A 27514-nucleotide genomic window follows, 5' to 3' on the forward strand; every position below is an offset into this window, starting at 1 on the left:
TTCCTGTTAAGCCTATCCCAGCTGTCATCGGGCGAGAGGTGGGGTACACCCTGGACAGGTCGCCAGTCCATCTAAGGGCTAACACAGAGAGACAGACAACCATTCACACTCACATGCACACCTATGGCCAATTTAGAAGCATGTCTTTGGACGGTGGGAGGAAGCCGGAGAACCCACGCAGACACAGGGAGAACATGGAAACTCCACACAGAAAGGCCCAGTCAGCCCATGGATTCGAACCCGGGAACCCTTCTCGCTGTGAGGCATGAGTGCTAACCACCTCGCCACTGTGCCGAGTTCTCATTTTCAATTAGCAAATATTTCCACAATAAGAAGGAAGTTAGAAAACTTTAGACCAACTAAACGGCATGATTCAGGAGAGGCTAGCTCTTCTAGTTTCCCCTTTTAAATAATGGGCACAGGCTGGAGCTATGAAAAGTTATATCTTTTTGTGCAGGCTCGAGCATTTTGGTTATTTTATATCTCCCAAACACAGGTGATAAAGCGACTGTAACGTTGACTCATATCACCTGTTTGGGCCTTCACCAAATTGGAGGTCACATTTGGTTAGCCTGCTAATCAGAACAAATAAACAACATCAATTTGTTGCAACATAGTTTAGGAGGTGTGTGTGAAATTGATCCACAAAACTGTCAATACTAACTGCTAACCTTGCTAGAAAACTAAGCTAAGCAGAGCCCCATTAATTTAAATGTGATGCCTCCTGCTGTTGCTTCATTACAAACGTCTGCGTTAGACTTTTTATTACAAGTTGTTAAACATTCAGTTTAAAGCTTAATATTACAAAACATATATGATTTTTTAATTCACATTTTAAGTTTTTAAAAATAAAATATCAGTGATCCAGTAGGCCAATTTTACTTGAATTTCTTACGTTCTTACATTTGTGTTTCAGTCCCCAAAAATCCCCATACACACGTCAGTATCATGACGTGTGTATGGGGATTGCATCATGTAGTCGGTGTTTTATCTCATGCCTGCTATGCGGTCATTTGCTGGAACATTGTCAGATTGTGTGCGTTCGTGGTATGTGTGTGTGCGTGTGTGTGTATATATATGTGCATGCGTCGTCCGTCCTGCGCAGTCCCTCAGGCAGGAACGAAGTCTGTGTGTGTATGGGTGTGTGTGTGTGTGTGTGTGTGTGTGGATTAATGCAGTGCTCTCAGCCTCTTACTCTGCTCCCAGCTCATCTGTCTGATTCAGGCTGACACACTGTGTTCTCTTCAGCAACATTACAGTCACAGACTGCTTAGGAAAGGGGATGGAGGGTGTAGAGAAAAGGAAGGAGAGGGAATAGATATAATAAGGGAAGTGAAGGGGACAGAGATGGGGACAGTGAGATAGGAAGAAAAGGAGAGAGTAAAACACAGATGAAAGAGAAATATGAGAGAGACGGGGCACAAGGGCATTGGCAGAGAGAGCAGAGGAAAGTAAAAAGCAATAATAGCAAGGGCACTGACAGAGAGAGGGAGTGGAGAAAAAGAAACACTGCAAAGACAAAAAAGGGCACATTTTTGTACATGAGTACGACGGAGCAAAGAGGACGGAGGAGGGGGCAGATGAAGAGAATTGACAAGAATGGGAGAGGGAAGTAGAAATGAAACTGATGTAAGATAGCAGGAAGGAACCCGGGCAGAGTCTTGACAGGGATTGCTCCTTGCTAAGTTAAACGTTGCTCTGCCATCCGTCAGTGGGAGTTGGCCAGGGGATTTAAGCAAGGCCAGATGTAGGGAAGGATTGAGTCTGTTTTAAGCGTCTTAAACCTGTCTGAACTGTCTGGAGCAGGAAAAACAAACCGGACAGGAGCATTCATAAAGATGGCCTAAGCCTCCCTCAGAGAACACACTGTACACGTACGTTTATAGATATGAAGATATAAAGTTCCAGGTCGGTGCTATCCGGTTGGTCCTGCCGTCTCTCCCTTTGATGAAACTGGCTGCAAGGGACGCTGTAGCGAGGCTGAACGTCTGCTGTGACTGATTTAGTCGTCACCCACTGACAGGACACAATGGAGAAGTCGGAGCCCGCTAACCTAACCTCTGACGCGGGTTAGCGCAGCGTGCTAATAAATGTTTTAACAGTGGTGTTATGTGTGTGTGTAAGCGCGTGTGTGTGGGCGGGCAGATGAAAGAGACAAGCTCACCCGAGAGACTTTGATGAACAATGCTGATGAACACACACACAAATAATAAATGCTCGAGTAAACACACACCTGAGTGCACACACGTAAGCTGCACACACACACACACGGTATGAATACAAACATGCTGTAAGGGCACACATGCATAGAGAGTGTAGAGTTGCCCCCACACACAAATGTCCCATTTAAATAAATCACCTTGGATTAGACCCACTTCCTAAAGCACATTTTAAAGTCTGCCAGCGTTCTTTGCAGAATGCATAGAAGAGATAGAAAGAGAGAGAGTCTGGCACCGTGGTCTGACGCTCTCTCAACGGCGCAGGGGTGGAGGGAGGGAAGGAGGGAGGGGGGAACGAAAGAGCAAACACTCTCTGAAGAATGGACGAGTGGAGAGGAGGAGGGAAACACAAGAGGGAAGAAAGAAACGGCTCGTTGAGAGAAAGGCAGGAATGCTTTTTGTCTGTTTTGCCCCGGACGCTGACAGTACAGTGTGTATGTTATTAGCGGGTTATAGACGTTGGATATACGAACTATGTTCAGAAGAGGGCAATGTTAGAGTGCGATCAGATAAACAAGAATTACACTAAAACCCCATTTATCTAAAGTAGTGTGCCTGCTGAGCTGATATAATGAGCCAAAAAGCAAAGAACGTGGAGACGATAATGGCAGTGAGTGTACATTCACAATGCGTTTCTTTATATTTTTGTAACACTAGAAAATGAAAAACAATCAAAGCTTCAGTCTTTAGTTGCAAGCGGCGTCGCACATATACAGTAAGTCATAGTTCTTTGCAGCAAGTAGTATTTAACTTTCCAATAAATATATTTAAACATGGTAGATTATTTTATTATTTTACAAGTGGGAGTGGAGTTCAAACAATTACAAAAACTTAAATTAATAACGTCGATTCAGTTCTGTCAAAGTATAAAGCAGTTTTAATATAACGTATGGAGGGCGGCGCAGTGGTGTGGCGGTTAGCACTGATGCCTCACAGCAAGAAGGGTCCGGGTTCAAAGCTGGGCCAAGTTTGCATGTTTCTCCACGGCTTCCTCCCACCGTCCAAAGACATGCTTTTTAATTGGTGATTCTAAATTGGCCGTACGTGTGCATGAATGGTTGTCTGTCTCTCTGTGTTAGCCCTGCGACCCTGCCCTGTCCATGGTGTACCCCGCCTCTAGAGGACAAGTGGTTACAGAAAATGAATGAATGGATATGACATGGATCCAATACTTAAATAGCAGAGTTACCTCTTCATTGTCGACTTCTAAGAGAATATTATTTACACTGATGCCGCAAGTGCAGTAGCTTCCAATCTGTTCAGCAAATAAAGCAATCTCATAAATACCGGGAAGTGATTATTTTTGGCCTTGAATTATAAACTGAATAGACTACTTTATATCGTTCAACATCATGACCATTCCACGGAAAGTAAACAAACCACTACATTAATTCACATTACCCTGATGGTTGGTGATATTTCCTCCTCCACCAACATTAATTGGATTTTATTAGCTTTGCTAAAAATAAATGGATTTCAGCTTTAATTCTTGTGTTTGTATGTATTTGTTCGTATGTGGACAGACGGTAGCAAGTTCAAGTTAAAGCCACCAGTGACAACAGCGTCCACATCGTAATACTGTAAGGATTTGGACGTGGATTTGCTTTAATCTATAAGCACTGTGTACTACCTTGTAGATACGTGTTGATGCTGATATCAGTCTGTGCAACAACAATCCAATAAATTACTGTTGCACGTTCCCATGCTTTCACTTCCTCCCCTTACCGTTCTCAGCATTGACTAGGTAAAAAGATATCAGTGTATTCTTGTCATAATCACAGTTCCCACTGATGTATGTAGATATATGCTCACTTACCTCACTCTGTCTTCTCTTGACACTCAAGATTGTTAGGAAGCTGAAGAACACTCACATTCTTGTGAGGAATCAATCTTACTTGACATCGCTATTGTGTTATTACTTAGCATACCAGAGGAAAAAAATAAAAAAAAACATTGTCCACACACAAACACACACACACTGTTCTCTTTCTGTACTCTGTGGGTAACACCAGCCCTCTGCCAGGCTTAACACGGCACACACATACACATCCACTGCATGTGCCTTTCATTCTTCCATATACACATATACAAACCCCACATAGGCCATAGATCGTACGCTGAGTGCCGAACGATTATATGAGGCAGAGGAGCGGGCATCGGGGGGTATAATTGGAGGTTTGGGGGAGCTGGCAGTTAAGGGAGGATGAACCTATTAAAAATGTGTCTACAACAGACAAAACACATACTGTACGACTGCAATTTCTACTGTGCAGAGAGAACTGTTATTAGTCATAGTGCAAAGTCACAGTGCAGCACAGTGCCTGTCATAGTGGATTGTACAGTGCATCTGTTACTACTGGAGAACACGCACCATACAATATAATACTGACCCGTTATAGTTTCAGGCCTATGGAGAATATTTGAGCGTGTTTTGGTTGAATTGAATATTACAAAAAAACAAAACACGAGTAGTGGTCTGTATTGGACGAATAACACTATGTTTTAAGAGTTTTAACAGTGTGCGTTTCAACAGACTCCCATAGAGTGCAAGTGTCGTCACTAGAGTGTTGTACAGATGGCATAAATAGCACAATAGTCATTTCACTGCTGTCTGGCCTACACCCACAGGACAACTGTTACTACATTTCACTTGCTTCGGCTTCTTTTTTTACCGCTTCGAAGGAAAGCCTGCCTGGGCCAATTATTGGACCAACTGCTTGTCCCGTTTAAAGAGCCTATTTGTAGATGGAGTAAGTTACCACTGTAACTTACAAGGTCACTGACCTTTGTGGCTTGTGGCTCTGGGTCCATTTAGGACTTTCTTGTTATTGGCATATAACGCATGCTGCTTGGATGATGACTTACAGAGTTTTGCTTTCACTTGTATATCGACCCTAACCCCATTTAACTGGGAGATGTGGGGCTAAATTTAACCAATTTGGATTTTGTTCTTGGGTCGTTTAATGTTGAGCAATATATCTAATTGTATAAGCTCCTTATAGCTCCTTATGACAGCAGCTGAACCATTTATTTAGTTCTTGCAGTTGTAGATGCTGAATGCTAAAGGTTACGAGTTTTCTGAAGCTGTGTAAAGTAGAAATATAAATCGGGAAGAGGCAGAGAGCGGGAAAATACTTTCATTCCACCGCTTATATATTTTGTGAAACATTTGTGTGTAACAAATGTTCAGTGTGTGACTCATTGGAGCCTTACCTTGACTTCTTTCTTAGAGTTACAAAAACATCCTCCTTAATGTCAGTGAAATGCATTGACATGAATTATATTTTTAATTAAACAGAAAAGATAAAATAAAAATGCCAGACCTGAACTTAACACCTTTCCATTCAGTCCAATGACAGTTTCTGGCTCAGGCAGCATCAAGGCTCCTCAGCTTTTACTCTCCGCACGGCGCATTCACAGAATTTTTTTTCACGACATTTCTTTTCGTAACTTGTTGGTTGTATGTTTTTAAAGTTTGACCACAGTTTGACCATTACATTTTCTTTTTTATATTTGAAGTGAAGAGAAGCCATGACCGAAATACGCACACAAAAAAACAAACAAACATGAAATTGTGTAGCTTGTACAAACGTTTGGCCACCCTTCTCACTGCTTAGAAGCGTAGCACACATCACAGCAGGTATCTGAGCTACACTTTTCAAAGCTAAAGCTATAATGAAATACTAGCCACGCTCATTATTTTTACATTTTAGGCGTTCTGTTTTTGCAGCACGTATAAAACCAGCCATAGTTGTTCAATAACGTTCATGTCAGCCGTCTGTAAGAGCGACTCCAGAAGCTTTTCTTGAAGTAGTTGATGGATTTTGAAGTATGCTTGATACATTTTGGGTCGGACGGTACTTCTACTGTTATGGTTACCTGCTGTCAAGACCTTGCTGTCATCAAATTGAGATTTTTCTCCAAACACACCTTTGTGTCTTCATTTTTGTCCAGAGAATTGTATTTGTAGAGAGATTGCAGGTAAGTTTCCTTCTGAGTTGCTTTCTCATTGGAAGGGTGCGCTCCGGTCATTTTTTAGTTCGCTTTTCTGCTGATCAGACTTTGCTGATGATCAGATGCTAAAGTTTTCTTGGTCTTCCAGGGCTTTTCTACTACCATATTGCAAGCTAGATACTCTTTGACATCCGTTTATGGCCTTTCTCTGCTTTGAATGCGTCAATTAGCTTCATTTTCAGATCCTCTGTCCTTTGTTCAGAGGAGGCCATGGTTCTTCAAGTGTCAGAAGTTAGCAACCTCTGAATCTTCAGCTGTAAATCCCTATTAACATTTCTTAACCTGCCTTACAAGTCCTAATAAGATAATGAAGATCTGAGACTTAACAAGTAGACGGTTGTTCAAATGTTTCAGTTTTTAACTCCACCTTTTCATGACTGTTTGATGCAGGGGTTATATTTAGTCTTTTCCTCTTTTCTTCTTCTTCTTCCAGAAGTCAACACAGTATGTAATTTGCCTAGAGGTGCCAAAACCTCTGCATACAACTTAACAGTCAGCCGCTTCATTGTAGTTCAGAGTGTAGTGCCCTTGCTGGGGCCAGCTGCTGAAGTGAGCTATGTAGTGACTTTCAAGGTTGTATTCAAAATATCCGGGCCCTTGTTATAGCAGTCAGCTATTAGTGTAGTGGTGGGGGAAAAGTGAGATACTACACGAAAAGGGGATCACAGAGAGGAGGGAATGAAAAGGAGGGAAAAAGATAAACGGAGAGTAATGGCAGAGGGCTGGAGAGGCTGATGGCAGCGAAGGAGGGAGAATTAATAGGGAGAGACAGACAGGAACTGAGTTAAAAAGACGGGGAGGGCCGAGGAGAGGTGTAATGATGGAGAGGTGAAGAGAGAGGCTGATGAGGGACGGAGAGAGAGGGAGAGAAAAGGAGAGAACAAAGAGAGATGTCACATGTCTTTCATGTCGAGAGGGCTGAAGGAAAAGCAGACATGGTAACACAAAGAGCTACTCAAGTATGTTTAGGTGCGTGTGCTTTAGTGTGTGTTTTCAGATGTGCACCTATGTGTGCAAAGTATTTTTTTATACGTGAAGGAGATTTCAAGATGGTGTACGTTTTTTGTGCTCACTAAAACATTATTTTATGTATTTTTTTTGCCAGTCTGTCCATGAGAGAAAACGAAAGAAAGGAGAGCTAAATACACAGCGGAGGTGAGCTCAACAGGGGAGAGAGAGAAAAGAATATAGATGTAGCGCACGACAAGGACGAGAGAGCAAATATACAAAGCGGTGGAGCAAAGTAGAAAATGGCAAAAGGCAGAACATAAAGGAGAGAGATGATTGATAGAAATGACTAAAAGGGGAAAGGAAGAATGAGAGAAAAGGGTGCGAGAGACAGAAAAGAAAGAGACAGCAGATAAACAGGAGGGTGTAAAAGAGAGAAGAGAGAGAAATGGGAAACAAAGGATAATTGGCAAAAAATACAGGAAAGCTGTTGGCAAAGGGGCGAGAGAATGAACAGGAGGATGGAGGTGACAAAGGAGAGACGGGACAAGAGGGTGACGACAGGGGAATGGCATACAGATAGACGTTGCCTTGTGTAAGGTTTCATCACAGCCAGAAAAAAAAAGACTTAGTTAAGGTTCAGATCATGGTTTTACGATAATAATGTCACTCTTTGTCAGGACAGGCAAACAAGCAACAGTTTGGGGCCTTTAAACCCCCCTTCTATATACCCTAAGACATATTTTGCTTGTTTAGACTGGAGGGATAGCACACACATACGTTTTTGCCCGGGGCTCCTCCAGAATCAAGGATCACTGCTGATTTAATAGCTCCTATTTGCACGGGACAAGTCTTAGCAGGGGGCCTCTTATAATTTGTAATAATTGCAGAGGTCGTCTGTGATCTTAATCCCGTGTGAATCGGCCATTTCCATAATTTGTAATGTAAAAAATTACAAATTACAAATCACTTTTCACAGAGGCACAGAGGTCCTGTGATAAAAGTAATCCAGTGCGAACAGACATCTCTGTGATTTGGTTTTGTTTGAGTTGCAGCATTTTTTGCTTCATTTCACTAGAGAATTATGAAGGATGTGCTATAAATAAAAGTTTGGACGGATTAAGTCTGGAAAATCGAGATGCCGCTGAACCGATCAGCAGAAAAAAAAGCTCAAAACCGACTGTCAGACCAACAAAATAGCTGAGGATGATGAGCTGGATGACATGCGTGGCTGCATATTTAGATGTGTTGGATCTCATTAAGTCAAGTATTAATGTGGTCATCACATCGATAAAGGTGGAGCTGATTCTAATACTGTCAGAAAGTGTAGATGTATAAAATGTAGTGGAGTGAAGTGGAAAGTAGCAGAGACATCGTAACCTGGATAGTAAATATAGAGGGGTAATTTCTAAATCACATGATGTCCCCAGGGCTAAAGTCTCCCACTGCTCCTGGTAAACTAGTAATACATCACAAAGCCAATAAAGCCCCTGTAGGTAAATGGTAAAGATGCATTAGTCTGAGTTTTTCTTTCGTAATAGCAGTTCTGTTATATCGACTCTCACTAGTAAATATTAACTGCTAACAGTAATGTATTTTCCCTAAAGTTAAAAACCATTTTTATACAACCGAAGGAGAAAACAGTGTGTATCATGTGGATTATAGCTGATGGATACATCGTTTTTCTGTTCTTTTGTTTCTACCCAGAATCCCATAAACTCTCAGAGACTCAGAGATATTGAACATATACCTGGGGTGGGGGTCTGGCATTGCCACTGAAACAGCAAAATATGTGAGAGCATGTCACAGCCAGAGGAAAACCAATGACAACACAATGAAACTGTACTGGGCGTCTTCGACGTCTGCTTCCTCTGTTTTGATCCTCATTTGATCTGCTGTAGTTTAAATGTGATGTTGTTTATTATATATAGTTTTGTGGTGTGCGCATGTTTCCTTTTTTATTATCCCGATTTAGCATCAACCTTGTACAGTGCGATCTGGCTGTGCTGCATTTAATTATATTCGTGACAATGAAGTGAATTTGAATTTAGATAGATAGGTACATACGCGGATAGAGACACACAGACAAAGATAGCAAGTGAGTAAAATGGGACGGGAAATAGAGAAATAGACTGAAATGGAGAGCAAAAGAACATTTGACAGCTAGAAAAAGAAGGAAGGGAATAAGTATAGAGAGGCAAGGGGAGAGAGAAAAGACGTACTGACAGCCCCTGAAAGATAGAGACTGGAGCGAGAGGGACGGGCTGAATGAGGCGGGGAATAAATGGAGAGAAGGGAGCGATCGAGTGTAAATGAGCAAGAGAGAGGGGAGGAGAGAGAGAGAGAGAGCCATGGCTCACTCTCATCAGTCAGAGCGTTGCTCATCCAGCGGCGGAGGATGCTTTTGTCACCATGACGGATCCTCGCTGTCTGCGCGCCGCTCGCCGCCAACACCATTACAGAACATTACACACAGACACGCACACGGAGGAGAGAGGACCACATATTTAGGAAAGGGCACGCGTGCAGAGGCGGCAGCAGCAAACGCACACACACGCACGGATATGTTTATTGTGCTAGTGTCAAACGTACAAAGGAGCGCTAGTGTCAAGTGTACAAAGGAGTACACACAAAAAAAACACACGCACATTCGGCTAGGAACATGACATACATGGCAACGATTGGTTGTGTTACTGATGCCCTTTACAGCTGGGGAAAACAGGTGACCTGGATACATTATTTATACCTCTATACATGATCAGTCTGCTGGTTATTTTCTTAATTAATCTTTGGGTTTATAAAATGTCACATGACAATTTCCTGAAGCTCAAATAAACATATTTTTGATTGCTTGTTTTATTTTATTGCATCATCTTACAATAGAAAAGGCTACAGGATAATGTTTGAGATTTGAAATATGATCTCATCGCAGGTATTTGCATTTTACTTCTCCTGTCCCACTTCAAAGCGAGCCACGCTGTTGTGTGGTCTCTTATTTGACATATCAGCTTTTTTTTTTTGTCTGTTTCTAAGAGCGTAGCAACCCTGCGCAGGCTGCATTTACACCTATCTCAGATATACCCACAACAGGAGACGTCAGATGTGGATTGGGCAGTGTGATAGCGTTCCAGACACATTGTGTTTTGTGTGTATTTCCACCTTGTGTTACCGTGCGTTTTTACTTCATTTCGTGTCATTGCCAGTCATGAAAGGGTGTTTAGCTGATAAAAAGCATGCACTATGCACGCACACAGAGCAGAACACAGAGTCTCATTATCATGATACCTGGCATAGGTGTTCATAAGCACACATACAGGCACACGCGTAACCATCCTCATTTGGCAGCGGTGCGCAGACACATATAGTCACACTGTAAAACCCCCTTACACACACACACACACACACACACCGAGACAGCGATCGCACATAACTCACACCAAGACATAAATACCTCATTACCTACACACTCACACACCTAGGCTCTCTTTCCATCTTTCCCATCTCTCCACTCTATCTACTCTTTCTTTCATTAAAACCACAGTGACAAACGGCAACATATGCGAGTGTGCCGAGCAACAGATGTTCAATTGGAGATATTGTGTAAGGCTGAATGCGTGCTGTGAATAAAACGCTAACGAAGCTGTGGCTTTTGTGTTTGTCTCCACAGTACTATGAAATGTCCTACGGTCTCAACATTGAGATGCACAAACAGGTAAGGAACCCCGTATTCGGTGTGTTTGGATTTCTCCACGTCCAATTGTTGCTGGTGTACTGCACGCGTGACTGTGTAAATATTGAATCTAATAAGCAGGAGAAGGTGAAGGTGTTATTTTACACACAAACAAACGGTGTGTACAAGTGACTCATTTTGTGTAGGTGAGTTTGTACTGTCATTATACTTGCATATATGTAAATAAATGGCTAGGCAAATATCTAACCAGGTAATGCTGTCTAATGCAGCACGGCCACAAACATAGATTCAATAACAACTATAAAATTTCACTTTCATGTTAGGAGGCTGACTGCCTTTGCCAGTTTATCAGAATTTGAGATGCACACCATTTGGATTTCATTATGGGATGTATGTGTCAACCAATACAGAGAAAGGAAATACCTCTGCAAACAACTGAATAGCCCTACAACTAATCAGAGCAACTAATTATGTGTCACACGCTTCTGAACAAATGCCCATAACCTTTAAAGTTACTGTAGTGAAAGTGGAATCCAAAGCGTCTGGCTTCTCTGACTGCAGCCATTTTGTTGTAAACAAAATCAACTCAACAGCACTCAGATGATGTGTTTCACTTTCTTTGATTTTCTAGTGACAGTGAAGTAGTTTTAAGATATTATAGAGTTTATATTATTTATAAGTTTATCAAGCATCACTGTCCAAGACTCTGTGTGCTTCAAATGCAAGCGCAGTAGCATGAAACAACAGGCTACATAAAATGCAAAGTGCATTTAGCAAAATGCAAAAGTATCCCCGTCAAATATTGAATTGTGTGGATTTGTGCTAGCAGAACAAACTGTGGCTGCAGTGGCGGAGAGGAGACACAATTACCGTGGCAAATGTATGTTATACAGAGCCGCCGCTGACAGGCTGTGGTTAACTGACACTAGATATCGACAAGGATTAGCTATTATCTGCAACGTGTGGTTCTCCTCCGGCGACGCAAAGACCAAATACCAGGTAGAAAACACCAAAGGAAGGTCAGTTTAAATTGTGAAACATTTCCACTTGTCCTTGCTGAGATCTGGTATTCTGGAAAGAAGACATGTGTCTGATCAGCAGTGCGCGCTCTCAGCAGCCAGTGACTGCTTGTCAGTCCCTGGCTGCTAATTTGCTGCCTGGGTCATGCTGCAGGAAAGGAAGACAAGTCAAATTGCCTGCAGAAAGAAAAACAGGCAGACAGTCAGATAAATGCCGAGGCAGACAGACAGATAGCAGATGTGATACCTGCTCAGCAGTGTTGACGGACCTCCGTGCACATAGACAGAATTATTATCCAGCTGAATGGCATTTCCTTTAAGGTGACTGCCTGTGTCTCCCTCTCTCTGTATGTCTATCTATCTGTCATGCTAACTTGCTCTCCGTGGTGGACTCAGACACTGTCATGGAAGTGTCTGAGTACAATGAGCCCTCAGCATGCTGCCATACACATTCAGAAAGCATCTCAGTGTTTGGAGCGATCTCTAAAATGCCTTCAAATGAAAGCTTCTGCACTTTAACCTCATAATCATTGTGTCACTTAGCTATCGAGGTAATTATAGCACCGAGACATCAAACAGTTGGTTTCTGTCCAAATACTGAGTGCAGTACACATACTTGCTTCATATTCCACCTCTGGGTGAAGTTGTCATGCTTGATGTGAGGAATAAGGAAAGATGAGTTTATTTATCAGCATCAGCTATATTAAAAGTCCACACCGGATCATTTTTTTCGTTGTAATGTTTTTTTTTTTCTGTTCCAGAGGAAGCATCTGTCAAAGGCAGATTATTGTAATAGAACAAAAAAGTTTCCCGTCATTTCTGCAGCTATGGTCTCTTAGGTTCTGTTATTGGCTGAAAACTAATACACAGTCTGTGTTTGATGGGGTGCACAATAAAGTCTGGGCTGCCCATATTCACACCTCACAGCTTTAAAAGAAGAAATCTGGTTTCTTCTTTGCGCGGTGAGGGTTTACAGATTCCCTCTTAAACCTCCCGATGTGCCGCCCCAGTTAATATCAAACATGTCTGATCTTTGGGATTTAAAATCTGTACGGTAACATCAGGTAAATCATCAATTTAATAAATAAGGAGAAGGAGCAGCTGACGGTGTTTCAAATCAACAGTAAACATGTAGTCCTTGATGACAACGTTCGCTACCACACCGCGGCTGACAGACAGTAATTTACACTTCTCACCATCTCACCTTCACTTCTCCGCTTTCTCATCTCCACCTTGTTTTACCTTCTGCTTTGTTCCCTCTTTAACAAAGTTACAGCGGGTTGTTGCACCACACTCTCTGTTTTCTTTACATCTGCTTCCCCTAGAGATCACTTTAGGCGGCGCGTTCAGTGCTCTCTGTCGTTTTCAAATCTTGTAGCGTGTGCAAATTTGACATTACAGAGAAGAATATCTGAGAAGTTTCTTCTTAAATGTAGGAAGGGTTAGGCCTGTAGTGTGACTTTATCTTAAACTGACATCATACAAAACACTATAAAACATCAGAAATCAGAAATGAGAGAATAATTATTCTGCTACAGCTTCATCTAAGATCAAATGACCTACTACAAACTGTACATTATCTAAAGGCAACTGTTTTCTTATGCTTTCCTGGCCGTTTAATGCCACAGAGAAAATGCGTTGAAAGTTGTACTTTATTCACAGGAAGAGAAACTATTACTCAGCAGGAAGGAAAGAGATAAAGAGAGACAGAGGGAGAGAGAGATGCCTGGCAGCAAAGCCAGGCAGAACTGGTCTGTCAGCTCTTGTCGCCAAAAAGAAGAAATAGACTGAGGGAGCTTGGCTGCACCTCTGAGAGATGGAGAGAGGGGGGAGGAGGAGGAGGAGGAGGAGGAGAAGGAGGATAAGGTGGGGGGGTGACAGAGGGGAGGCCAAGGGAGGGGAAGGTGTGGAAAATAGGAAGACTGGAAGGAGAGAGGGGAAGAAAGGCTAGGTGGTGAGAATGACAGAAGGAGACGAATGAGACTAAAGAAAGGGAGAAAGAAACGAAGAAGGAACTGTCAGGAACCAGTGAACAGGGCTACAAGAAGAGCCAACAGGGGAAATATGAGGGAGAGGTGGAAGAAGTATATACTGTTTGAGCAATGTGGAGAAAAAAAAAAGAAAACCAACGGGGGGAAAAGAAAGAAGGGCAGTCAGTGAGGCAGGTAGTAAAAGAGAACGAAGACGGCTACATTTACAGAAATGTGACACAATAAAAAATTACTATTAAGAATTTTACCAAGGAGAGAGAATGATAGAAAGAGCATAAGATTTTTTTGAGAGGAACAAGTGGACAAGGACAACACACAGAAAAGAGGATGTTATAAAAGTAAGATCATTTAAAAATGAGGCCTCTGTGCAAGAAAAAGAGAGATCACATTACCAGAGAAAGGGAGGCAGAGAAACTGAAAAAAGAAATGGGAGTGCTAATGTTGGAAAAGTGTGAGAGGAGGGAGGAGAAGGAAAATAGGAGATAGAGATTAATTGAACGGATGAAAGAGGAGAGGATAAACAGGAAGGATGGAGTCTTAGAAGAGACGGATAAAGACCTCATAGAACAGATGAGGGGGAAAAAAGAGATAGAGCTGAAAATGAGAGCCAAGAAAAGCAATGAAGGGAAAAGGAAAGAGAGAAGGGGGCAGATCAGCGAGGGGAGAGACAGAGAGAAAGAGACAGAGCGAGAGAGACATCAAGGAAGGGAGGGGAGCTTTGAGCTGCTGCAAGAAATAATGAATCATGAATAGATTTAACAGTATCTGCTCTTATTTCCTCTCCACCTCCTCCTCCTTCTCTCCCCCCACCTCCAGCTTCCTCCTAACATCCTGTCAAGATCACTGCTATTGCCTCTCTCTCTCCGTCTCTTTCTCTAGCACACACTCTGTCATTATCAGTGGCAGGGCCATCTCATGTCCCAGCATTAATTGAGCTGTAACAGTCATCTCTTGCCTTCCTACCCTTCCTTTGAGTCGCTTTTGATTCCTTTCCCTCTTTCCCTCCGCTTCCTCTTCTTCTCTTCCCTACTTTAATTTTCACACCTGCTCTTTATCGTTCCCCCTTCTCTGTTTCTCTATCCCTCCCTCCTTCTCTTCCTTTTCCTCCGTCTCTTTCTGTGATGATTGTATCTCAACAATATGAAGGCACTAGAACGATAGCATCTCCCCCTCCCTCCCTCCCTCCCTCCCTCCCTCCCTAAGCTGTATGGATACAGTGACATGCATGCACACATTCACACACACACCATCACATTATCTCACTTGGTTCTCTTCCATTATCATATCATATATATACTAGCTGTATCCCCAGGAGGAGGGAAGGAGGCTATAAGGACTTTATGCCGCTCTCTGTGGTTGTTCTATATTCATTGATATAGCACTTCTGGGGCCTGGGAAGCTTCGCCTCTATCACCAGCCATGTGCAGATGCATAACATTCATATTCAGTGACTTTGTAATTCAGACGTATACCACGGACCTGCGGTATTTGGGGTGGGTCAGTTAACGGATATGATTATGTGCTGTCAAGCTGCGAGGTGTGTGCTGAATGTGATCGAAGCTGGTTTGGCACCGACAGCCCGAGGAGTTGAAACTTTGACGGACTTGTGTCCAGCAACAGGCAGCGGCAGCAGCAGCCCAGTCGCATCATGGGAATATATGGAATATAGACATATCTGACAACTGCTTACCACGCAACGACAGCTAAGATTTCATAACTGCAATCGCGCATGTTTTTTTTTTCAGACGAGATCTTCATCTGTCCTGTCCGAAATTCAGGGATATTACAGAAACAACCGGAATATAATCAGATCAAATTCAAATAAATCCAAGTATAATTAGATCTTATCCTAAATGTGGCAGACGTGAACCGGCCCAAATAAAGAATCACCACTGCTGGCAGCAGCGTGATGTGGCACCAGTTAACAGCCATCTTTATTCAATAAGAACAGCAATGGCTATAATTTTTCCTTAACTTAATTCATTCTTCAATGTCTCTGTTTCTCTTCAACAAAGACATTGATGCTTGTTGTGCACTACGTGAACAGGAGACGCTAGCGACTGTTTTCAAATACAATGTGGATAAAATAAAAGGTTTCCTGTTGGCAGTCTCTAGATTTAAAGTCCCTACGCACCCATATGCCACCCACTCACTTATGTTTTCTAATTAGACATTTCCCTCGCTGTATAGTATTGTTCCTCTTCCCCATTATCACTGTAACTGGTACATTAAAGCCAGAATGTGGGACTTTTACATGCAAACGAACGCCGCATCAAGTTCAAGCAAGTTTAAGATTAAGCCAAACAGTGACAGGTAAACAGGTTTTCCAGGTACGCTGGGGTTTTATATCTGGCGTCTGTGGTGTCATTTCTGCGCCCATAACGATTTGTTTTACGACTTTCAGCGATGATTAGTTTGCCAAAGCTGAAGAGAGGCAGCCACCGTAGGAATAGAGACAGAATAAAACTGCAGCAGCTAAGAGGAGGTCAGAGAATGCGTCTGATGGAAAGTTTCTGATGCTCCAGATATAAAAAGAAACTTCATTCATAAAAGTGGCTGCATTCAAAAGAAGCATTACAATTGGCTGGCCACTTATCCTCTTTGGAGCACCGACACAAGAGACGGGGCTGAGGGAGTGTAGTCTGTAGGCATACTGTACACATGCATTGACCATAATTATTCCCACTCTAACTGGGGGAGACAAAAGTTCTGCATTTTTAAGTTTAAGGTTTGGTAACATCACTGTCGGGAAAAAAACTGTGTGGGTGAGCAGGATCTTTAATTCCTGAGGAAACTGTAAAATGTTACACACGGTTAGATGTGCAGCTGGAGGAGCAGAAGGCATATCAAACTACAATGCTTTGTGTTCTGTTATGCTGAAGAGCATACAGTAGACATCGTTTTCCACTTAACTTCATAATGACAGATGAACACTTTAGACCCACGCTGCCAGGAGCAGAGATATGCCTTGCACTCTGCAAGGACTTCATCTTTTACGGTGACATTGTATCACCGCAGCAGTCACCGTGTTTCTATAAAGTTACATTGTGATGCACATTATTCTACTGATAGCCTAACAGACTGAAATGACCTTGGACATAGAAATGCTAACCTGTCTTTCATCTATTTTCTAGTGCGGGGTTCATCCTGACACATTAACTGTACATCTTCACAGAGGCCATCTCAGCAGTAATGTCCATTATTTCTTTGCTGGAGCAGTGTCCCTCTGAAGTCCCCTGAGGCCAGTAGGGAAGTTACCGTGGCAGCATTTCAATAACTGCTTGTGTAAAGTGTTTCTCTACGACCGGGATGGGATGTGACGATGCATCACAAAAAAAATAATCGGAGATCCCTCCTTAGACTGCCACTGCATATACAACATATCACCTCCTATCAGAAATAAACACCACACATTAGTGCCTGAATTATACCTGGCATGAAACAGCAGTCCACTAAACATACGTAGCTTTAGCTCCTGTTGCATCATGTAGCTACTCTCCTCCTCAGCAGTCAGTCCACAATCATATCACTGCTAACAGGAAAATCCTGTCTTTGACTCCAGTCTGGATGACTTGGCCATGGTAATTCATTATGATTATGAGTGTACAATGATTACCGCTTTTAGGTGTGTGTATATATAAATGACTGCCTGATTTATTTAGAAATCAATAACCACATGAATCAAGCAGCAGCAGCAGAAGCAGCAAAGTCAAGCCTGCGTGGCCGGATGATTGAAATACACGATGTGCTTCTTTTTACACGAGGTTAAACACCGAGCTGTGACACCAATTTTAGTTTTGCTGGAGAAATCCTTCATGTTAGGAAACTGTTGGGCTGCTGGGGTTGAAACTGTATATTTGTATGCATTTTAATAGCATGAACACGATGCTAGGCAACAAGGCTACCGGGCAGGGAGGGTAGTTAATTAAGGATTAAACAGCAGGAATCTGGAGGGGCTTGTGCAGTTGAAAGCCGGGTCACTGCTGAATTTTCATTATAGTTCTTGCTGTAAGTGGCCAGCCTTCTTTGTGGATAGGATACGCGCATTTACAAAACAGCTGCAGGATGAGAAAAGGAACTTTTTGCTTTTCAGCCAGACTCAGAAAAAGTCAACACAGCTGTGCACAAGAAGGTAATATCCAGTTCACAAATATAAAAAAAGTACACTACTTCAGTGTACACATGTTTTCAATGACAACTAATGGAAGATTGCTCAAGAATATATAAGCAACATGAAATCAAAATAACTAATACAAAAGGGCTCTAGGCCCCATTACAATTGACATTAATAACATAAAGATAGATACTTTATTTTTTATTTATTTAATTGATAAGGACAGTGCACATTAATGAACATCTTATTCAGACAGCAGTAGACGTAAATATGCCGTATTAATTCACATCCGCAGTCCCTAGGCAGGTAACACAAAAACATGATAAGACATAGGATAGGACAAAAGATCACAATAAGAGCACATCACAAGACAGTAGATTACTAAGAAGATAAAAATCAATGGTTACGAGAATGGTTTGCTTTTAACCACTGCTTGAAGTAAGTTTTGAAGGTTTGTAATGTGGGACACTCCCTTATGAGATGGCCCTGGTCCTGAGACCGCTGTGAGCCCTCAGGACCAGTCAAACACGGGAGGTGGGGCAAGTCTATGTAACACCTTGTACATCGGACAAACAATACTAACTATCAAAGCCCATATAGCATCATGTTAGTAAGTCTTTGACTACTGCATTCACGGAAATTAAGTTAAAGCAAGATCTGTAAATAAGCAGTCAAAATGCCCCATTCAAGTTCATTTAGTCTGAATTAAAGTGTAATTTAAGTGGTAATACTAAACTGTAATGTCCTATAATTCCTGCCTCTTTTGTATGTTTGTGCTCGTGTGACTTCACCATTTGAAAAACTGAACTTACTGTTCCATCAAGTATCTTAAAAACTCATCATTCATGTTACGAGCAAAGGAAAATCCTGTGTTTTACCTTGAACTAAGTATGCAGCTTGTGAAATCTGACAGCTATGTCACATTAATTGATTATGAATAAAACTTCAATCTGATAATTATTTGCAAAAAAAATAAAAAAATTATCGTGTAAATAACCCAGTAATAAAATTTCCTCAGAGTCAGATATGCTTTTGAATATGCTCCATAATAATTTTACAGGCTAGCATGCGGAAAGTGGCCAAGCGGTGAGAGCAAGCATTCCATTAGTGAAAGGTTTCAGTGTGTCCCTGAGCTGGATAGTGGACCTTTAGCTAGTTACTAATTTTAAGCCATTTACGGTATTAACATGAGATAAAAGCCTGAAAATTAACAGCTGGGAATTTGGTTACGGTAAACATAGTTTATTCATTCATCTTCTGTAACCGCTTGTTCCTGTAAAGGGTCGCGGGGGCGCTGAAGCCTTTCCCAGCCGTGTATGACCCAGCAAGGTACACCCTGGACAGGTCTCCAGACTATCGCAGGGCTAAACAAAAAATTATTATATTGAATAGTAAAACGCCAACTGACATAAATTCATACACAAACCAGTGTGCCATCTTGCAGGAGTTTGTGTTCTTAACTTTAAGACTCACTGAAGTAAAAAGAAGTCAGCAAGGTGACGTATAGCTTATTCTTTCTTTTACAGCAAAATAAACAGCACTACAAGTAAAAAAGACGCATCCACACACACACAATGGAAGGGAGAATATACATATAGCCTTTATATACTGTATGAGAATGCTAGATGAAGAGACTGCGTGGCTCACAGACCAGGCAGGATATTATAGGAGGCTGTGTTTGATAGTCAGGATGCTCGGCAGCCAGACTGTTTCCCCTGTGGACTCCTGAGGACAGATGAAGCAGCTGGCTGTCCTTCCTTCCTGTTCCCTCCTTTCATTTCACCACCACACATATGAGGCTGAGGGTGTGGGAGTATATGTGTGTGTGTTTTTTTGGTTTTTGCCCTCTTTTCTGTGATAGTTCATGTTATAAAGCAAACAATTTTTGCATTTTCTTGGCAGCCAGTGGATGAAAATGTGTTTGAATTAAGCTGAGAAGAAAGACGGGGAAGAGACAGAGCAGAAAAATAAACTGAGAAAAAGCACAAAACTGAAAGGGGACTGAGGCAGATTAAGAGAGAGTGCAAGCAGGAGATCACAAGAGAGAATGTTTATCTGCTTGCGTCGTATAAAAACGTGTGCCTGCGCTCATCCTCCTGTCTAATTAGCCCGAGCTGTCTGGCTGTTTTTATGCATGTGCTTGCACACATGTGTGCGCTTAGAGTGTGTGTGTGTGTGTGTGGATTGGTATATTTGGCTGAAGTTGTGACCTGAATCCTCATCTCATCGGGGAGAGGGTAGGGAGTGAACGAGAATGAGAAAGGGAGAGAGTGCGAGCAAGAGATGCCTTCATCTTCAACTCACCGCTCGGGTTCATAATAGGATTGGGCTTCTCTGCCCCTTTTCTCAGTCTCACTCTTTCCATCTCATATGCCTTGTATTTTTTCCCTCTTTCATTTCCACCACCCAGTCGGTTCATAATCTTACGGTTGCGGTTTGGTGTTATTTAAAAGGCTGGATTAAGACGAGGCTGCATATGTGGGTCAACTAGAACAGCCTTTGGAGAGGTCAAATTGCTTTCTATGTGTGTGTGTGTTTATGGTATGTGCTCGCTCTCCCTCTGATCGGCGGTGTACGCGGTCCCTCTTTCCACATGTTGTCACATCTGTGCTGTGTGCAGCTTTGATGTCTCTCCCTCTCTTTCCCCTTCTCCCTTCCTCTCGTCAATCTGTGTTTATACATACACGTGTGACAGAGCTCATTTGTGAATAATGAGGCATAGAGAGAAAGAGCGGGATAGTTTGTGATATAGCCCTTTAGGAATGATGGAGTATAAGTTGAGAGACAGAGGTGAGAGAGAAAAACGAGTGATTAGATTTCTAGGGAGCTGGCGTTTTTAGCGTGATAGCTTTGTCACTGGCAGAGGAGCTCTGGGTAGCTTCATAGACTTTACTGGCTTATGCGTGTGTGTGATGTGATGTGATATGTATGAGAAAGTTGGTGCATGTGGTGCCATGCTCTGTGGCTACTGCTTAAACTGGAAAAAACAGTTGCACAGCTTGTGGCTTTTAACGTATTCAGGTGAAATCTGCTGCTGTGCGAAGGGACCCTCACAAGAAGCATATGTGCAAGTCATTATGTTTTTAAACGGTAAAACAAATTCACAGTCGGAAATGCACGGTTAAAGGACGAAAAGCTTTTTGGCCACGCTTGCAGCATGGCTTGAGGGAAAGACCATGTCAGTCTCCCAGTCACCATGAGGTTCACATTTGTGTGCGAAACGTCTCAAAAAATTATTAGCTATGAAATTCCGTTCAGAAATGCATGTGCCCCGCAGGATGAGGATGTTCCAGCGCTCGGTGTGTGTGTGTGCACTGCCTTTGGCCATAAAGCAGACATGAATACAGTGTTGTCCTGCACCACAGTGTGCGCTTGTATCAGCTTCTCTCGGGCGCAAACAACTATGAGATGTGTAATAACAACAACAACAACAGCAGCATTCATTAGTGTTCGTGTGTGTGTGTGTGTCAGTGTGTGTGCGTGGATACATTTTCATGCATGCATACTGTGCAGCCAGCTTTGCTACTGTGGCTACTTTGTGTCTGATTGCATTGCGGACGACATGAGTTTGAAGCCGTATGCAGTCTGTCAGTGCAAGCTGGTGAGCTGGCACTGTGTGAATATGACTAATAGCTTAGTGTATAATATAGTCAGAAAGAGAGAGAGGGAGAGAGATGCAGAAAACTATAAAATTATAACCCCAACTGTGAGGCACAGAGTTTGTATCCCATGGTAACATCCCTGTGTTTCTGTGTGTATAGCAAAGGCGCCTTACATCAGTGTCCTTAAACCCATACCGATGTGTTTATGTGAAGTCACTGTAAGTCCATGTTTCTGACTCCATGTTTGAGTGTGTGTGTTTGTGAGAGAGTAGAAGTGAGCTGTCTGTCCGCATTTTTCATTGTAAATGTTTCTGCTGCCTGGTCCGCTGCCTATCTCGTATTGGTTCTGCACTGAAGGTTGAATCAGTGTCTTTGTGTGTGTGTGTGTGTTGGATGACGTGTGTGCACATGTGTGTGTGTGTGTGCTTGTTGGTCTCATGCTGGGAGGCTGCTTGCTCTGCACACAGCTCTGTGTGTGCGCTCCCCTCTGCTCTGTTTGGACTGGTTTTCTGTGTACACTTTTTGCTTAGTGTGTGTGTGTGTGTGCGCACCACTATTTGCAGTGGCTTTTGTGTGCATACTTGTGTGTAGTTGTATATGTGTGCACACTTCTGAGTGTGCATACATGTATGCACATGTGTGAGTCTTTTTACTGCTGCGTATGTGTGTGTGCTTTAGTGCTCCCCTTTCCTCTCTCCCTCTCCCTCTCTCTGTTTCCCTTCCTCTCCTTCCAGAATAGAGGGGCCATCAATCAGAGGCAAGGGGGATAGAGGAAGGGAGGGAGAGGAGGAGGCGCAATGGAGGAGAGGAGTTGGCTCATTGCCAGGGAAGAGGAGCTGGCATGCTGCCCAGAGGAGAGAGAGAGGGAGCAGAGAGAGGAAAAAACAAGACTGAGCAAGAAAAGAAAAGAGAGCGAGGATCTGAGGGAGAAGCAGGGCAGAGAGATGGAGCAAGAAGGGGAGAGAAATGAGAGAGAAAGAGAAGGAGGGCACAGAGAGCAAAAGAGCAAGGCCAAATGCACTGAGGGATAATGGAGCGAGAGGACACAGACAGAGAACGAGGGAGACACCGTGGAAGTGTAAAAATGAGCTGGCAGAACAGAGAAAGAAGAAGGCTGATTGCACGGGGGGGTGGGTGGGTGGGAAGGTGGGGCGGGGTTGGGGTGGAAGAGAGGAGTCAGGAATGGTTGTTCTCATTGAACAGCTCTGTGTCTGCAACCCCAATCAGTAGGTGATTAGTACGTCACTGGCTACAAATATTTACCTTAAACTGTTGACAGAGGGGAGAGCAGTCCAATTAGAAAGCAGGGGACCGAGATAAACTGCAGGTCTGGGTTTATGTGTGTGTGAGATACGTACACACACACAGACTCTTGAAATTAAGGGAAGTTGTCTACGTGTCTAAAATCCCTTTTATAATATTTAAAGCATGTACAGTAGTTGATGATAAAATTATGATGCGAATTATGATTAACACGGAAGTCTAGCTTAACATCCTTCTTCTTCCGTGCCTTCATCCTGACAAGCTACAGTTGGACTATTTGCCGTTCACACAGCTATTTCACATTTCGCAGCAGTAAAATAAGATCCTCCAGTCATAAGAAGTACAAAGGGTCAGAGCATCAGCACACTTTTTTTTTTTGTCACTGCAAAACCCATTTTGTAGTTTTATTTTCATCAAGGTGAAGTCGACTGCGTCTTCCCCCCCCCATTAATATTACATTCACACTGTGGAATGCATTCACTTTGAAATTGTCTGTTGCAACTGGATTCTTCTTATTTTCGCCGACTGATGTCAAGGGACTCAAACCTGCTACTGCTATTCCAGTAATGAGCAAGAGGTAGGTGCTAGGGATAGCAACAGAACAGGAGCTATGAGATGTTTGTTGAGAGCAATTACTGTGAGTAGAGGGATATCTCACACACACACACACACACACACACACACGCACACACCCGTACGTGAAAATGGCCTGCTCTGTCATTGTGAGATTCAGAGGCTGGCACAGCTGGCACCGCCAGAACACACTGGGCACCATCTTCCTCCTCCTTTGCCAATCTCAGCCCACGCTCATCACATTCAAATTCACCAAGCTTTATTGGCAGCATGAACGCAGCCACTGTTGCTCGCCGACATGCTGGGAGACCAAATACAATGCTGATCTTTCACAGGGAAGCGGCTTCCCTGTTGCTCCGGTTCAAGTTCGCTTTAATGTCAAGTGCGAAAAGTGCGCGAGGAAAAACACGACTTTGTTTTCTGTCACTTCGGTTCTCTGTTTGACTTCATCTGTGTTTCTGGGCTTCATCAGAAGACATGCATGAGCGTCCGTACATCACGCTTTATCTCTTACAAGTCTGCCTGTTTGATCCAGTTGCTTTACGAAGGATGTCATGTCATTCCAAGAAAAACACCTGGGAGGGGGGGGGGGCAGATCTTATTCCAGTAACACCCCGTCCGTCTGAAACAGCCTTTGTCTTTGAACAATCACACTGTCTCATTATTTAAAGAAACAATGACACACTGATACGCCATCAGTCTGTGAATGCTCGCTTTCAAATTGTTATCATGTTCTTTTTTTTTTAGTGGGGTTTTTACATCCCACCGCCTCGTCTACCTGCCTGTCTCGACTATTTCAGCTTCAGTCACTTTCTACATTTCCCAGAATGCCTGTTGACAGCCTCCACAGATGAGGCAAGAACGTGTTGCATTTGCACTTTGGGTTAAACATGTGGGTGGAGAGAGAGGTGGAGAGCACGCAGCAGCATTAGCGATAGCAATTGGAAAGTAAATTCAGGTGAATTAGTTGTTTTTTCAGTCGAGCACCGTGATTTACACTTTCTATGAAGAACGCAACTCTTTTTTTCCTTGTTTTGGTCCATTCAGCCAAATGTTGAAGAAACTGTTACCACACCTGGATTTCTTCCTGATTGACAGCTGAATGCAAGAGCAAAACGTCAAGTCAAAGAACAAAGTGGCTGTTGCACCATCTATACTTATTATATATGCTTGAGTTACATAACACAGCATCACCTACTACTGCCCATACTGCAGAAATAATAATAATGAAAGATCGCTCGGACCCAGATAATTTTTTCTTTCAGCACACACGACCACCTGCAGCAGGCTCCTGTGTTGAAGCTGTTTACTTTGTGAACTTCTCTGTAATTCAAATCCGGCTCTTATGTTTTGCCTCGATATTATCCAGTGTTTTCACACCCATGCTTGTGCGTGTTTGGGAGCGCACACAGCATGCTCACACACACACAAACACGCACGGGGTGTGTTCTCATTGCTCATGCACACGCTCTCTTTCTCCCGTGAACAGTGTGCTTCTTGTCGCTTGCCAGCATCCTCTGCGATTGTCTATCCACAATTGTTGAAGCATTAAATAAATGGAGACATAGATTTTTATCTGTTCATTTTTACATTAATTGGTATCTTCATTATGAAACTAACTAACTAACTGGTATAGTAGACTAGATTACAATGCGCCGTCTCTGCCGGTGACTCTTATTGGGAGTTTGTGGGTGTGAGTTTCTGGCATTGCTACCATTTCTTTAATGTGGATTGAAGGTTGATGTCCGTTGCCTTGACCGCGATCCTTAATCAATTGAAAAAACACTCTTGTAAGCAAAGTATTGGTGCAGGTATATTTTTAAGATTTCAGAGACTTTAACACTGCGTCACTTTTATTTTTTTACACGTCTCAGGTTGGTTTCGCCGGTTATGATTATCATCCTGTCAAAGATCTGATGAGATGGCAAGTCTGAACCGGCTGCTTCTGTGTGTGTGTCTGTGTGTGTGTGTTTGATACGTAGACATCCACTTGCATCTAGCATGTGTGTATGTGTGTCCCTCATGCTCTGACAGGCTAATATTCACCACAACCTCGGGAACAGACTGTCCTTGTTCTGCAATTCACTTCTTCTTCTTCCTTCATAGTTTTTTTCATCCGTGTTTAGGAGAATGTGTGGGGGATATTTTTCTGCTCTTGTAATTTAAAAGCCAGTGCGTTCTTCTCTCTCTCTCCCCCTCTCACCTATGTTTTATCTCTTTTTCTTCCAAAGCCTCTCCCTCTCTGTGTCTCTGCTGGTCTCCATGCCAGCTGGCAGCGTATCTGCCCTCAGGTGTTTATTGACCAGCCCCCTCTCTTCCCCTTTGTATCCACTCATCCATTCATCCCTCCATCCGGCCAGCCTTTGCCAGTACTCCCCGGTGGCTGTGCTTTGGCCGAGCTGTGGAACGAGACTGTGTTGTGCTGTCTGTGACACCTGGCCCGGCCCGGCCCGCCTCAGCCCGGCTCATTCAATAGTAAAACTCATTGTCTTACTGGTGTCTTGTGCTCATAACACCTACTGCCTCTCAGCAGGAGTTAGTGGGATGCTGCTGTGGTGTTGAAATTGACCCTTCAACCATTTGTTGGCTTGAGTTCCGCATTTATGAAGTGTGAACTAAATAATCAATTTTATATTCAATTATTTTTGTTATAGTAAAATACAATATTATTAATAATAAACTCATATGAAAACACATCAGTATAATATGAAAGGGTTGTTCATATTGGGCTGTTAACACCCAACGTTGCAGCTCCAAGCAGTTTGAGGAAGCTTAATCTGCATTTGCCTTGCACAGCAGTAAAACCCCAATACATTTATAGCAAATTAAACACTGAGCGCTAACTCACTGTTCAATGTTCATGTTTTACTTTCAGTTCATCTGTATCAGAAATATATATATACGGTTACTTTGGAGTCAGTTAACTCATCACTTTGATGTAAAGAGTGTGTATTTGTGGATGTTATTGTAGTTGCCAAGGCAATGGAAACAGTCTGATTTTTCTTCTGTTGTCACACAGGAAAGAGTTATTACTTATTGATCATCTTCTTTGGGCTGCTGTTATATGATCAAAGTTTTCAAGCAAAATGTCTTCTTTCTTTGTATTTTTTATTCTCTTTTACTCTTAATCTTCCTTTGTATCCGTCAAGTTAAGTTTATGCACACAGCAGCTTTCAATCAAAGTTTTGCCACCTTTAGAAACGGCAAACGAAGGCACCTTCATCGACCAACCACGTTCAGGCCAGTTCAGACATATAGTCCACCATCAGCCCCGATCAGCTCTTTTTTTTCTGGCCAAAACTGAGCCAGGTCATCTCATTTGATCTGTGGGAAGAGCGCAACCTGTTGTTTGGTGGGAGGCTTATCTGGTAGATGCAGAGATGTAACAGGAGAAGGGCAGTTCATTCAAACTAGATGGAAGTATATGAAAGTATGCCATGTATGTGCAGAGTTTGTCACCGATTACTGGTCAGCAATCGATTGTTGAGCAATTTATTGATCAAATTTTCCTCCAGACCCATTGTGATGTTGGACAGATCTGCTCTAGCGGGAGCCTGTTAGTGTTAATAAAGCTCATGCACCATTGTTAGGCTCTGCAGGCGCCTGTCAAGAATGACAGTACGGACTATATGCAGGCCGCCACCGTATGAGTGCCTTGTTTTACTTGCCCATGAAATCCAGCAGATCTGATTACCTTGGGTTTAAAGTACTAAAAGTTTCACATAGGATTCACATATTATATAATTATTCACAGGTATTAGTGTACGCCAATAAGGCTCCACAAAATGGGCTTGATACAGAACAACCTGTGTTGGAAGAGTAATGTTCAGGCAGGTATCTTCTTAACTCACTGTGGGAGTGCTCATTGGTTTTTCCTTTCTGGAAAGAGGTTATAGGAAAATTGGGTGCATGGCTTGGAAAAGCTCTACTAGAATCCCCTCAACTCTGCCTGCTGAGAAAGGTCAGAGTTACCACCAGGAATATCAAAAGCATCACTGCAGCTAGAATCATTCTTCACCAGTTTAAGCTGATGACGGATAATACCTCCTATGAACTGATGATAGCAAGGTTGAATGACAA

General features: G+C 42.7%; 1 protein-coding gene across 4 annotated transcripts in view; it reads left to right on the forward strand.

Moving 5' to 3' along the window:
- Positions 1 to 27514, forward strand: part of tle2b (TLE family member 2, transcriptional corepressor b) — a 76460-nt gene that overhangs the window by 20409 nt on the left and 28537 nt on the right. For all 4 annotated transcript variants that reach the window (XM_084548671.1, XM_084548672.1, XM_084548669.1 and 1 more), the window contains exon 4: positions 10849 to 10893. In XM_084548671.1, coding sequence (XP_084404797.1) covers positions 10849 to 10893 — 45 coding nt within the window. The remainder of the gene's footprint in view (positions 1 to 10848; positions 10894 to 27514) is intronic.

Source organism: Chelon labrosus, assembly GCF_963514085.1.
Source record: "Chelon labrosus genome assembly, chromosome: 7".
Classification (NCBI taxonomy): Eukaryota; Metazoa; Chordata; class Actinopteri; order Mugiliformes; family Mugilidae; genus Chelon; species Chelon labrosus.